Raw genomic sequence first — 14,713 nt, forward strand, 5'->3', positions numbered from 1 at the left:
AAAAATCAATTATATTTCTGTGTACTAGCAACGACATTCAAGAATGGGCAATAATAATCAATAGTGAAAGAAATCAAAATAGTTGTTAACTCTGCTAAGGTAATATTGACTTGGAAGGGAGCACAAGTTGTTGGAAGTATTCTGTATCATGATCTGGGTAGTGGTCATGGTTTAAATATATATAAAAATTCAACAAGCTTCTTGTTTGAGATTAACATGCTTTATTCAATTTATTTTATATGTACTATACCTCAAAACTTTTTTTAAAAAAAGTTCAGTCTAACAAGGATGCATGAAAACCATCTCATACTGTGTGGTATATGCCATCTGATACAAGTTTCTGCCCATGGTGATACCCGAGAAATATTGTTGTTGACTGACTAAATGAAACAATTTGGAAACTCTCTTTTACTTTGCTTAAAATAAAACCAAAGTTAGTTTATACAGTACTGTATTTTTTGGCTAACTCAGTTATTAAAGTGAGGCAGATAAACATTGGATTCGGATTAGATAGTAACAGGACTTTTTCAGGCTATTTTGGAACAACATGGCAATACTTTCAGGAAATGTAGGCAGTGCTACTGAATGCATTATAGGGTGCACAAAGTGTTGATGAGTTTATAGATTTAAAAATGTAAAAATTCTGTATACAGAAGCTAGGACAACCTTCAGATTATAAATAGAATTAATTTTCCTCAACAGAAAAATCTCCTCAGAAGAGAGATTAGAATAGAATAATAAAATGTAATTAGGGATAATATTGCATTTTTGCCTCCTTAGGGGACTTCTCAAGTGATCCATGTGAGACATTGCTTCTGCTGTATGAGTTTGAAGTTAAAGCCAAAATGAATGATCCATTACTTGACAGCTTCCTGGAATCAGTATGGGAACTGCCTCATTTAGAAAGTAAAACATTTGAAACAATTGCATGTAAGTGCTATATTTATGTTTTTGGAAGATTGTTATCCATTTAGATTGTACTACTTTTTGTTCTTCTCTCTGTTCTTTATTCTTTAACTTCAGGTAGGAAATGCTTCCTTATAGCACTTTGTTTCTCCCTCTCTAATGGCATTCTTGAACTGTCGTGTATTATAATCACTAATGCATTTATCTTTTTCTTTATATGAGATGCTCCTTGGGTCATGAAAAATAATTGCTTGTATATGTGGTACTTAGAAACCCGAGTAAAGTGCATTATCCATAATAAGTGCCTATGCTAGGTGTGGAATTGAATTATGTAACTACACAATAGGGGGAGCTTGAATTTTAGAAAGTTAGTTTTATTCAGCTAGACAGAAATGATAGTCAACTGCTTCACTAATCAAAGGTGATGCAATCTTAGCAACTTATTAAAGTGTACAAAGAGGGCACCTGGCTGGCTCAGTCAATAGAACATGTGACTCTTGATCTTGGGGTCATAGGTTTGAGCCCCACATTGGGTATAGAGACTACTTAAAAATAAAATCTTAAAAATAAAGTGTATAAAATACTAGTAATACTTTTAACATAATTGCCACTCTCAAATTTCTGACTTGGCTATAAGTAAGTAGTATTTGGGGTCCCAGAACCTTATAGAGATATGCTGCAGGAAATGGCCTAATTATCTTCCCTTTTTTTCCCAAACTCTTACCCTCCTTTGGAGCCTGTATGTGGTTAATAAAGTTATTACATAGCCCCCAAGTGCACAAAGGTCACATTTGCCTTTCCTTATCTTGCAAGACAAAATTCCTGGAGACAATGAGCAGGTGGTCTATCCTTTATGGACATGTGATGGTGACCACTTCTTATATAATGGATCTTCAATTACAGAGGTCTGGTAAATGTATTTGGAAGTTCTAGGGCTTGTTATCTCTGAAACTCACTCTCATGTCAAGTGTTTCCTGTTTTTAGCATCAGACCAAAAGAATATATTGCAGTATAAATCTGTTTTTGATTATTGCCCTTTTACTGATCTACTTTTTGTTTCCATCTTTATGTGCCCTTCCTTGACTCTGGTTCATAAGATTATTGCTTTACATATATGGCCATGTTCAGGGTCACAGAAACAGTAGGCTGTCTATTGATGTCTGTGGAAGAGAAGATGACCCTGGTGACCCTACCATGTTACTGTGCCCAGAATCTATAAACTATGTCCAAAAGCTACCATGGATTCATCATTCCATTAAAATACATTTTTAGGGGTTTTTTTGTCTGTTGATTGGTTTGTGTTAATCTGTTCCAGGCCAGTTTTATTAAAAAGAGCAAGTTGTAGCCTGAGATGAAAACTGATAGGGGCAGCCCAGGTGGCTCAGCGGTGTGGCGCCACCTTCAGCCCAGGGCATGATCCCGGGGACCCGGAATTGAGTCCCGCATGGGGCTCCCTGCATGGAGTCTGCTTCTCCCTCTGCCTGTGTCTCTGCCTCTCTCTCTTTCTCTCTCTCTATGTCTCTCATAAATAAATAAATAAAATCCTTTAAAAAAGAGAAAACTGATAGATGAGATTATGGTGCTCATAGCCTTTTTTCTTTCCTTCCTATAGCATTAGCAGTGGAAATGCCTGCACACTATCCTTCCATTGCTCTGAAGGCCTTGAAAGAGGCTTTATTGCTCTATAAAAAGAAAGAATCAATTGATGTTTTGAAATACAGGTTAGTAAATGTAACTTAACATTGAATCTTAGGCTTTTTGATAGCTAAAAGAGCTATAGTCAATGCTCCATAAATTATCAGTCATATTCAACTAGTCCAACTTAAAAGATGATCAGGGGCATGCCTATAACTCCTGAACTCAAAAGCCCTTAAAAACCGCTCCATATTTAGAGTTGTATTATAGACCAAGAATTAATTAGCTATGTGAAGGAGTCTGGATTTCCCAAAAGAGAAAGGAGCAAAGCTGTTTCTTTGTGTGAGACTATGTATATGATAAAATTACTAAGTATCTTTCAGAGATTAATACAACAAACACCAATGTATTCACCACCCAGATTTAACAAATGTTAACATTTTGCAATATTTGCCCCAGGTGTTTTTTTCTAAGCACTTTTCTTTAAGGATCAATAAGTGCCATACATCATAATACAAAATGTTATTTATTAGAGATTTTATGTTTTCTATGCCTAGACATGGGGAAAATGATATGTGATTTTTCTATGGAAAACTTTATTACAGTCTTTCTTTTCTGAGACATGAGAGACAGTTCTCCTGGAATTATTCCCAGTTTAAATCCCAAATTCCCTTGCCCATCTGAGGGTGTAATGAGATGCTTTAAAATGCCTATGGATTGAACCAACTCATAAAATACAATAAACAGCTACAACTCCTTAGTGCAGGAAACTAAAAAAAGGTGAAAGACGACCATAGGCATAATAAAAAGGATTGGTCAGCCTCTTTTATAGCTTCAAAAATCTGTCTTCTGAGGTTGGAGGCCAGATAAAAAGGAGAGAAGAACAGAAGTGTTTTGAAGCTCGTAGTCTGGGATGAGGTCCAGATTTTACTTAGCTATGAAGCCAATGATTTATTTCCTTATGGGATGAGTTTTCTCATTTTTATTTCAGCAAATGTATGCACAACTTGATTAACCTGTTAGTGCCAGATGGGGTGCCAAGTACAGAACTCTGTCCCCTGGAAGAAGTTTGGGGTTATTTCGAAGATGCTCTGAGCCTTATTAGCCACACCGTAAGTCAGTGATATTAAGCTATCAGCTAATTTTAAAGAATTGTCTTCTGTGTTAGAAATTACATAGAATAATGCTTTCTAATATGACTTTTAGGGTAGATAAATTCACATTACAATATACTTACACACTAAAATTTCCCTGGGTTTATAAAATGTAAATAGTTAAAAGTAGAAAATTTCTGATACAAGTATACTATGGATTTTTTTATACTATGGATTATTAAGTGAGAATAGCAGTACCACCTGGCATTTTAGATTACTTTGTGTTTTCAAAACCTGGTGGAATTGTTACTTCTCCTGTGATATTAACCCTTTGAAAAACCTTTTTCTTAAAGATTTTATTTATTTATTCATGAGAGACAGACAGAGAGAGAGGCAGAGACACAGGCAGAGGGAGAAGCAGGCTGGCTCCCTGTGGGGAGCCTGATGTGGGACTCAATCCCAGACCCTGGGATCATGACTTGAGCCAAAAGCAGATGCTCAACTACTGAGGCCACCCAGGTACCCCCACCCCCTTTGAAAAAGCTTATTGTTATTCCTTCCATTTCTCTGAGACAGGTAATAGAAGGAACACTGAGGACCAATTTTTGTCCCTCTTCTGTTGATTTTTTTTCTTTTCAGCACAGGTTTATTCAGTGATTTTTTAAAATAGCTTTATTGAGGTATAATATACATACCATGAAATGCAGCCTTTGTATGTATACCATTTGGTGATTGTGTTAAGTTTATAGAGTTAATGCAACTGTCACCACGATCCAGTTTTAGAATATTTCCATTACCCCCAAAGTTTCCTCTCACCTATTTGCAGTCAATCCCTGTTTCCCACCTTAAGGCCCAGGCAACCACTGATCTGCTTTCTATCTCTGTAGATTTTCTTTTTCTGGACACTTCATATGAATGAAACCATGTATCTTGTGACCTCTTATGCCTGGCTTCTTTCAATTTAGCATAATATTTTTGAGGCTTATCCATGTAGTATGTATCAGTATTTTAAACCTTCCTATTGCTGAATAAATAGGTTATAACCATATTAATGGTATCCATATACTTAATGGATATATCACATTTTCTTTATCCACTCACTAGTTGGTAGACATTTGAGTTGGTTCCACTTTTTAGCTATTATGAATAATACTGCTATGACATTTGTATACAAGTCTTTGTGGGACCTGTATTTTCAGTTCTCTTGCATGCATGAATTTCTGGGTCATATGGTAACTTTATGTTTAACTTTTTGAGGAGCTACAATCTGTTTCCCAAAGTGGTTGCATTATTTTACATTCCTACCAGCAGTGTATGGGGGTTCTAATTTCTCCACATCCTCATCAACACTGACTATTGTCCATCTTTTTCATGATAGCCATTGTAATGGGTACACAGTGGTAGCTCATTGTGGTTTTTATTTGCATTTCCTTGATGGCTAATGGTGTTGATAATTTTTTATGTGTTCATTGACCATTTGTATGCCTTGGAAAAATGTCTATTCAATTATTTTCCCATTTAAAAAATTGAGTTCTTGTTGAGTTGTAAGCGTTACTTATGTATTCTAAGTACAAATCCTTTATCAAATATACAATTTGTAAATATTTTCTCACAATCTTTGGCTTGTCTTTTCATTTTCTTAATGATATCATTTAAAAAGAAAAAGTTCTAAGTTTTGATGAAATCTAATTTATCACTTTTTTCTTTTATGGTTCATGTTTTGGTCATGATAAGAAATCTTTACGTATCTCAAATTTTGAAAGATTTTCTCCTGTATTTTCTTGTAGAAGTTTTTATACATTTATCTCTAACATATATGTTTATGAGCCATTTTTAATTGTTTTGTTTATGGTGTAAGGTAAGGATCTCTTATTTGTTTGATTTTCCATATGAATATCCCTCCTGTGCTGTTTGATTTCGGTTTTCTCAGTTGTAGGAAATAATACTTACTCTGACTCTCACAATGAGGTTTTAAAGATCAATTAAAATAATAATATGTATTGTAAACTTCACAGCTCATACACATGTAAAGTGGTATTGTTATTATAAAGAAGCTATAAAATGTTAAAGTTAAATTGCTTCCTTAAGGTCATATTAAAGTCATTATTTGAGTTGATGTTAAGAACTGAGGATCCTGACTCTGCTTTGGGCTCAGTTGCCTCTTCATATAAAAATATGTACAAACCATAGCAGATGGTGGAACAGTATAAAAGGGTAACAACCTGGTACAAACCAGCATCAACTTCAAAACCTAGAATTCTCCCCGAGCTATGTAATTATGACCTGAGTGAATTTTATTTTATTTTATTTTATTTTTTATTTATTTATTCATGAGAGAGACACAGAAAGAGAGAGGCAGAGACACAGGCAGAGAGAGAAGCAGGCTTCATGCAGGGAACCCGACATGGGACTCGATCTCAGGTCTCCAGCATCACGCCCTGGGCTGAAGGTGGCGCTAAACCCCTGAGCCACCCGGGCTGCCCTTAAGTTTTAAAAAAACATTAGCATTGGACATTTTGGAGATATATATATATATATTACTTTCTTTTGGGAAGAAGAGAAAATTCTATTTCTAAGCCATGAGCCTCATCTGGACCTTCAGATGTGTTCGCCATAGTAACTAATACAAACTAAAATTAAATTGTACTGTAAATCCAAATTGATCTATTTCCATAGTCTCTATATAAGGCCTAAACTACTCTGAGTATTTTTTTGCCACTTTTATTCTATCTATTACTGTTTCATCTCCCTGGTTCTTGGATTTCCTGCTAGAGACATTAATGTTTTTCTACTTCTTTGACAAGTCTCACATCCATTGTTGCTCATCCCCTGAAACGTGGTGAGATAGTTCACTTTCTTATGCAGAGATTAATTTAATAATCCTGTTGGCTCCTTATATAATATATGTTGCTTTTTCCTGATTGATTGAATGTGCTCTTTTGTTTTAAATGCCTGGAAGAAAATTCTGCCCTTGGTTGACTTTTATAATGACCAGTTAGTCATTCATTATTTATTGAGCTATTTATCAAGTGCCTCCATACTCTGGCAAAATGGCTGTTGCACAAATATAAAACCTCACATCTCAAAGTATCTTGCTTTACATTTTACAAAGCATTCTTACATCCATTATTCCATACAATCCCTTCCCCCACCGCCAGCAATAGTGTGGAGAGTGCTGTTATTATCCTTGACAAATCCTTACAAGTGAGGAAATTTTTAATTTTGAAAAAAAGTCAAGTTACCCTGTTGGTGGTATCATGGTGAGCATAGCTGCCTTCCAAAAAAAGTCGAGTTACCAATGTGAACTAAGTTCATATGGATAATGGATGAGAGTCAGGACTAGAACTCCGGTCATCTGACCTTACTTCCAGGGCTCTTTCCACCAGAACACACATCTTTACCTGCTCTTGCTAAGATTCAGTTCAAAGGAGAGGCTCAACTTGGTATTCAGAAGCTACTGCCAATGAAAAATCAGGAAGGATGACTGACTTGTGTGCTTAAACAGGCAAGCCTATATATAGTAGGTTCATATTCTAGATTATCTTTAAGAGAAAATCGATTGCTTTTTTTTTCTTTTTTTTTCTTAATTGAAATTTTATTTTGAAATAATTGTAGATTCACATGCAGTTGTAAGAAAGAACACAAGAGATCTTATATATGCTTTTCCCAGTTTCCCCAATGGTAACATCTCATAAAACAATATCACAACCAGGATGTTGACATTATTAGTCAAGATACAGAACTTCTCCATCACAAGGATACCTCAATGTTGCCCTTCTCTAGTTCCTACCTACTTCTTTCCCACCCCAGGTCCTCCTTAATCCCTGGCAACCACTAGTCTGTTATCAATTTCTATAATTTTGTCATTTCCATAGTGTTCTATATGTTGATCATACAGTATCTAATTTTTGAGTTTTGGAATCATATAGTGTACAACATTTTGAGATTGGCTTTTTCAGTCAGCAGAATTCTCTGGAGATTCATCAAGTTACAAGTTGTTGCGTGTATGTTTGTCATTGTTTTTTATTGCAGAGTAGTATTCCATGCTATGGATAAACTGGTACTACAGTTCACTTAACCATTCACTCATTGAAGGACACCTGGGTTGTTTCCAGTTTGGGGCTATGACAAATAAAGCTGCTGTAAACAGGCTTTAGTGTGAACGTGAGTCTTCAGTTCTCTGGGATAGTACCTAAGAAGGCAATTTGCTGGCTCATATGGTAATTGCATGTTTAGATTTTAAAGAAATTGTGTCCAGAGCGTCCATAATATTTTACGTTCTTGCCAGAAATGTGTGAATAATCCAGAATCTCTACATCTTTGTCAGTATTTGGTGTTGTCACTATTGTTTTTATTTTAGCCCTTCTGATAGGTGTGTCACAAATCTTATTGTGGTTTTAATTTGTGTTTCCCTAACAGTTAATGATGCTAACCATCTTTTCATGTGCTTATTTGCTGTCTGTATATCCTTTCGTTGAAATGTCTGTTTGTATCTTTTGTCTATTTTGTAATTGGATTGTTGCTTGTTTACTGTTAAGTCTTGAGAGTTCTTTATATAGTCTACATACTAGTCAGACATGTGGTTTGAAAATATTTTCTCCCAGTTGCAGCTTGTCTTCTTATCAGCTTAACAAGGTCTTTCACAGAAGAAAAGGTTTTTTGGGGGGTATTTTTTTGTTTTTTGTTTTTTGTTTTTTTAGAACGAAAGTTTTTAATTTGTCCATTTCATCAACTTCATCTTACTGATCCTACTTTTGGTGTCAAGTACATTGTAGAACTCCTTGCACAGCTACATCCCAAAGATGTTCCCGTTCCTCTGTTGTTGTTGTTGTTGTTGTTGTTTTAAGTTTTATAGTTTTCTGTTTTACATTTAAGCTTATAATACACTTTAAGTTAATTTGTGTACGAGGTGTGAGATTTAGATTATGGTTCATTTTGCCTATGCACGTCTATTGTTCTAGCATCATTTTCTTGACAATGCTGTCTTTCCTCCAATAAATTGCTTTTGTACTTTTGACAGCAATCAGTTGAACATATTCAGGTGAGTCTATTGCTGGGCTCTATATTCTCTTCTCAATGTGTCTATGCCTCTGCCAATATCACACAGTCCTGATTACTGTGACTATACAACAAGTCTTAAAATCAGGTAGAGTGATTCCATCCACTTTATTCTTTTGCAAAATTTAGATGTTTTAGTTCCTTTGCTTTTCCATGTTTATTTTAGAATAATCTTGTCCATGTCTACAAATATTTTTTCTGGGATTTTGATAGGAATTGCATTCAACAGTATTCATTTCTTAGGACTGCCATTGCAAATTACCACAAACTGCTTTATAACAGAAACTTATTCTCTCACAGTTCTGGAGGCTAGAAGTCTGAAATCAAGGTGTCAACAAAGCCATACTCTTTGAAGCTTCTACGGGGAGGATCCTTCCTTGCCTCTTCCTAGCTTCTAGTGGTTTCTGACAAAGTTTGGCATTCCTTGGCTTATATATTCATCACTGCAATTTCTATCTCTGTCATCACATGGAATTCTTCTTACGAGTCTCTTGTTTTTCTTCTCTCTTGTTATCAGGACACCAGCCATTATTGGATTAAGGGTCCATCCTACGCCAGTATGATCTCATCTTAACTTAATTACCTCTGCAATGACCCTGTTTCCAAAAATGGACACATTCTGAGGTTCCAGGAAGAACATGAATTTTGAGGGACACTATCCAACTCAGTGTAGTATATATATATATCAAGAATTGACACCTTTAGTTATACCTCAATTGAAAAAGAATTGACATCTTTATTATATTGAATCTTCCAATGCATGAACAGAGTACATCTCTTTATTTGGATTTTTTTTATCTCTTTGGTTAGCATTATGTACTTTTCAGCATACAAATCCTGTACATGTTTTGTTATTTTTTAAAGATTTTCATTTATTCATGAAAGAGACACAGAGAGAGGCAGAGACACAGGCAGGGGGAGAAGCAGGCTCCCTGCAGGGAGCCGGACGTGGGACTTGATCCTGGGACTCCAGGATCATGCCCTGGGCCGAAGACAGGCACTAAACCACTGAGCCACCCAGGAATTCCTGTTTTGTTATTTTTATACTGAAGTATTTCAGATTTTTTGAGCGATTGTAAATGGTGTCCATGTGTTAACTTCTAATATAGTTGACTCTTGAACAACATGGGAAATAGGGGTACCTAACATTGCACAGTCAAAAAAATCTATGTATAACTTTTGACTCCTCAAAAACTTAACTATTAATAGCTTACTATTGTTGGGAAGCCTTACCAATAACATATTCAATTAACACATATTTTATATGTTACATGTATTATATACTGTATTCCTACAGTAAAGGGAGCTATAGAAACAAAAATGTTATTAAGAAAATCATATGGAAGAGGAAAACATTTATAGTACTATACTGAATGTATCAAAAAAATCCATATATAAGTATACCTGTACCATTCAAACCCATGTTGTTGAAGGGTCAACTGTATAAAGAAATACAATAGATTTTTGTGTGTTTGTCTTGAATCCTACAACCTTGCTGAACAGACTCATTTCTGGGATTTGGGGAGGAAAGATTCCTTAGGATTTTCTATGTAAACAATTATGCCATCTGCAAATAGGGTCAGATTTGCTGTTGATTTGCTGTTTGGTTTGTTTTAGGGTCTTTCTTTTTTTTTTATTGAAGTATAATTAACAAAGTGTTCATTTCAGGTGTATAATACAACAATACAGCAATCTTATGCATTACCCAGTGCTCATCAAGATAAATGTACTCTTAATCTCCTTTCTGAAATAGGGACAGTTTTATTTCTTCTTTTCCACTACATATGCCTTCTCTTTCCTTTTCTTGCTTTATTGTACTAATTAGAGCTTTCAGCACTATGTTAAGAGTGGTGAGAGTGGGTATTCTTTCCTTATTCACTATCAGGGGGAAAGTATTCAGTCTTTCACCATTAAGTATAATGTTAGCTGTAAGTTTTTGTAGAGATTCTTTATTAACTGAGGAAGCTCCCCACTCCCATTTTTTTCCTGATTTCTATAATGAATAACTGTTGAATTTTGTCACATGCTTTTCCTGCATCAGTTGGTATAATCAAATGACTTTTCTTCTGTATAATATAGTGAACTACATTGGCTGATTTTGAATGTTAAACCAGCCTTGCATCCTTGGAATAAACCCCACATGGTCATGGTGTATAATTCTTTTTATATATTGATTAATTCTATTTTCTAATGTTTTTATTAACGATTTTTCATCTATATCTATGAAGGATATTGGCCTCTAGTTTTCTTTTTGTATACTGCCATTGTCTGCTTTTGGTATCAAGGTAATACTAACTTATAATAATGAATTGAAATATGTTCCCTTCTCTTCCATCATTTTGGAAAAGGTTGTATAGATTTTATGTTCATACTTTTCTGAATGTTTGATAGAACTCTCCAGTGAAATTATCTGGGCCTGAATATATTTTCAAGTGTTGTTAAATTACAAATTCACTTTCCTCAATAGTTATAGAGCTGTTCAAATTTTATATTGGGTGAGTTGTGATAATTTGTGTTTTTCAGTGAAGTGACCCAGTTTATCTAAGTTGTCAAGTTTTTGTGTATAGCAGTCTTTGTATTATTCCCTTATTATTCTTTCAATATGTGCAGGGTCTATAGTGATATCCACTATTTCATTAATTAGTCTTCCCTTTTTTTTCTCTGTCATGCTTGGTAAAAGTTAGTAAGTTTTATCCATCTTGTCAAGGAACCAGCTCCTCCATTGATTTTCTCTATTTTCTTTGTGTTTTCAGTTTTGTTGATTACTGCTCTTTATTATTTACTTTGTTCTACTTGCTTTGCACTCAGTTTGCTCTTTTTCTAGGCTCCCTAGATGAGAACTTAGATTATTAATTTGAGACTGTTTCTCTTTTTTTTCTAATGTATGTATTTTAGGGCTGTAAAATTTGTAAGGAAATGTAAATTTCCCTGTCAGGGATACCTGGGTAGCTCAGCGGTTAAGCATCTGCCTTTGGCTCAGGGCGTGATCCCAGAGTCCCAGGATCGCGTCCCACTTCGGGCTCCCTGCATGGTGCCTGCTTCTCCCTCTGCCTGTGTCTCTGCCTCTCTCTCTGTGTCTCTCATGAATAAATAAATAAAATCTTTTTTAAAAATTTCCTTGTCAGTACTACTTTAGCTGTATCCTACAAATTTTGCTATGTTGTATTTTCACTTTCAGTTATTTCATTCTATTTTATTTCTCTTAAGACTTCCTCTTCGGCTCATGCATTACTTAGAAGTGTGTTTAGTTTCTAAGTGTTTACAGATTTTCCTATTATCTTTCTGTTATTGAACCCTAATATTATTGCATTGTTGTCAGAGAACACGGCTTGTATGATTTCAGTTATTTAAATTTTTTGAGATTTATTTTATGGATTAGCATGTGATCTATCTTAATATATGTTCCACAAACACTTGAAAAGAATTGTATCCTGTACTTATTAGGAGAATTGTTCCATAAATATTGATTAGATCCCACTGGTTGATGGTGTTGCCAAATTCTTATATATCTTTGCTGATTTTCAAACTAGTAGTTCTGTTACTGGCTGAGCAAGCATGTTGAAATCTCAAACTACAACTGGAATAGTTTAGCTCTCCTTTCACTCCTATTGATTTTTCCTTCACATATTTTGTGACTGTGCTGTTAGATGCATATACATTTATGATTGCTATATCTTCTTTGTAGAGTGACCTTTTTATCAGTATCTTTCTGTTTATCTGGTGATTTTCTTTGCTCTCAAATCTACAATCACTAATATTAATTTGCCACTCCTGTTATCTTTTAATTAATGTTACATGATATATTGTTTCCATCTTTTTACTTTAATCTTGCCTATAATTGTATATTTAAAGTGAATATCTTGTAGACAGCATATAGACAGCACATTTTTTAGTCCACTTTGCTAATCTCTTTTAATCAGTATATTTAGATCACTAATCTGTTAGAGCATAATCTGCAACTTCATTTTTTTTGTTTTGTTTGTTTTGTTCTCTCTGCTTTTCATTTCTCTTCTCTCTTTCCTGCCTTCCTGTGGATTACTTGAACATTTTCTAGAAATCCATTTTGCTTCATCTGTAGTGTTATTAACTGTATTCTTTGTATAGCTTTTTTTAGTGGTTTCATTAGATATTGTGGAATGTGGGTGTGTATAAGACCTATTACTACTGTCCACTGCTGTCATCATGTTACCAGTTCAAGTATAGAAACCTTACCTCTCTTTACCCTACCCCACTTATAATTGTCCTAAATTTTTCTGTATGTACATTTAGAGCCAGATTAATGTTATAATTTTCACTTCAACCTTCAGCCAATACTCAAAGGGAGAAGGAAAGCTTATTGTATTTACCTATATAAAAAATAGGTTTACCATTTTCTTTTTTCTTTTTTGATTTTGCAAGATTCTTTTCTTGAGATCATTTCTTTTCTGTTTGGAGAGCTTCCTTTAGCCATTTTTTTTAAAGATTTTTAAAATTTATTTATGATAGATAGAGAGAGGGGGGCAGAGACACAGGCAGAGGGAGAGGGAGAAGCAGGCTCCATGCAGGGAGCCTGACATGGGACTTGATCCCGGGTCACCAGGATCATACCCCGGGCCGAAGGCAGCGCTAAACTGCTGGGCCATGCACTTAAACGCTGAGCCACCTCACTGCCCTAGCCATTTTTTCAAGTAGGCTCCATGCCCAACGTGGGGCTTGAACTCATGACTCTGAGATTGAGAGTCACATGCTTTACTGACTGAGCAAGCCAGGCACTGTGCCTTTAGCCATCTTTAGCCAAAGATCTGTTGATGATAAATTCTCATAGTTTCCCTTTTTCTGATAAAGTCTCTATCTCTCCGTCATTCCCAAAAGACATTTTTGTTGGTTATAGGATTCCAGGTTGATGATCCTTTTCTTTCAGTACTTCAGAAATATTGTGCCACTTCTCTCTGGCCTCCAGGGTTTCTGGTGAGAAATTTACTAACTTGTTTTCTCCCTATAAATAAAGTGTTGTTTTTCTTTGACTGCCTTCAATATTTCTTTGTCGTTAGTTTCCAAAATTGGACTATGATGTCTCTTGGGTGGATTTCTTTGAGTTTATATCGTTTGGGATTCACTCAGCCTTGTGAATCTGTAAGTTTATATCTTTTGCCAAATTTGGTATCTTTTAACACATAATTTCTTTGAGTACTTTTTTGGCCCTACCCTCTTTGTCCTCTCTTTCCAGGACTTTGATGACAGGAAGGTTAAAACTGTTCTCATTGTCCCACAAGTCCCTGGTGGCTTTATTATCTCATTTTTAATCTATTTCCTTCTGTTGTTACAATTGAGTAATTTCTGTTGTTCTTTGAGTTCACTGATCTTTCCTCTGCCTCTTCCATTCTCCTGTTGAACCTCTTCATTGAGGTCTTTTTTCCCTTTTTAAAAATTTGTTAATGGTTTATTTATCAAGAGAAACTATTCCATAACCCCAATATTCATGTTTCATAATTCAGGAACACAAGTCAGTGACAAACTTCAATGGAACTCAACCTAAAAAATTATTTACATTTCAGAATCACTTTGCATACCACCCTTCTTCATCTCTCTCCTCAAAATCTTACATGGAATCATAATTTCTGTAGAAATCTGCAATCTTGCTTGGTTCGGCCACAGCAAACTTATAGAAAACTGCAACCCCCAGGGATACAGCAAATGTTCCAACATATGAAATCACAGACGCTTGGCCAAAAGGCCTCACATATGAGGTTTCCTCAAAGCACTGGAAGTCATGGTAGTTATTCTCCTCAACACCAACCTCAAATCCAACGTCTTTCCTAACTGATAACTCATGGAGGTTTTTATTTCAACTATTACATTTTTCAGTTCTAAAATTTCCATATGTTCTTTTTAAAAATATTTATTTATTTATTTATTTATTTATTTATTTATTTATTTATTCATTCATTCATTCATTCATGAGAGACACACAGAGAGAGGCAGAGACATAGGCAGAAGGAGAAGCAGGCTCCCTGTGGTGAGCCTGACATGGGACTCAATCC

General features: G+C 35.1%; 1 protein-coding gene across 6 annotated transcripts in view; it reads left to right on the plus strand.

The window, feature by feature from the left end:
* The window catches only part of TEX11 (testis expressed 11), a 323,813-nt gene that overhangs the window by 294,119 nt on the left and 14,981 nt on the right, over positions 1 to 14,713 (plus strand). For all 6 annotated transcript variants that reach the window (XM_077890293.1, XM_077890296.1, XM_077890292.1 and 3 more), the window contains 3 exons: positions 781 to 930; positions 2,519 to 2,627; positions 3,533 to 3,653. In XM_077890293.1, coding sequence (XP_077746419.1) covers positions 781 to 930; positions 2,519 to 2,627; positions 3,533 to 3,653 — 380 coding nt within the window. The remainder of the gene's footprint in view (positions 1 to 780; positions 931 to 2,518; positions 2,628 to 3,532; positions 3,654 to 14,713) is intronic.

The sequence above is a fragment of the Canis aureus genome, chromosome X, assembly GCF_053574225.1.
Source record: "Canis aureus isolate CA01 chromosome X, VMU_Caureus_v.1.0, whole genome shotgun sequence".
In the NCBI taxonomy this organism is placed as follows: Eukaryota; Metazoa; Chordata; class Mammalia; order Carnivora; family Canidae; genus Canis; species Canis aureus.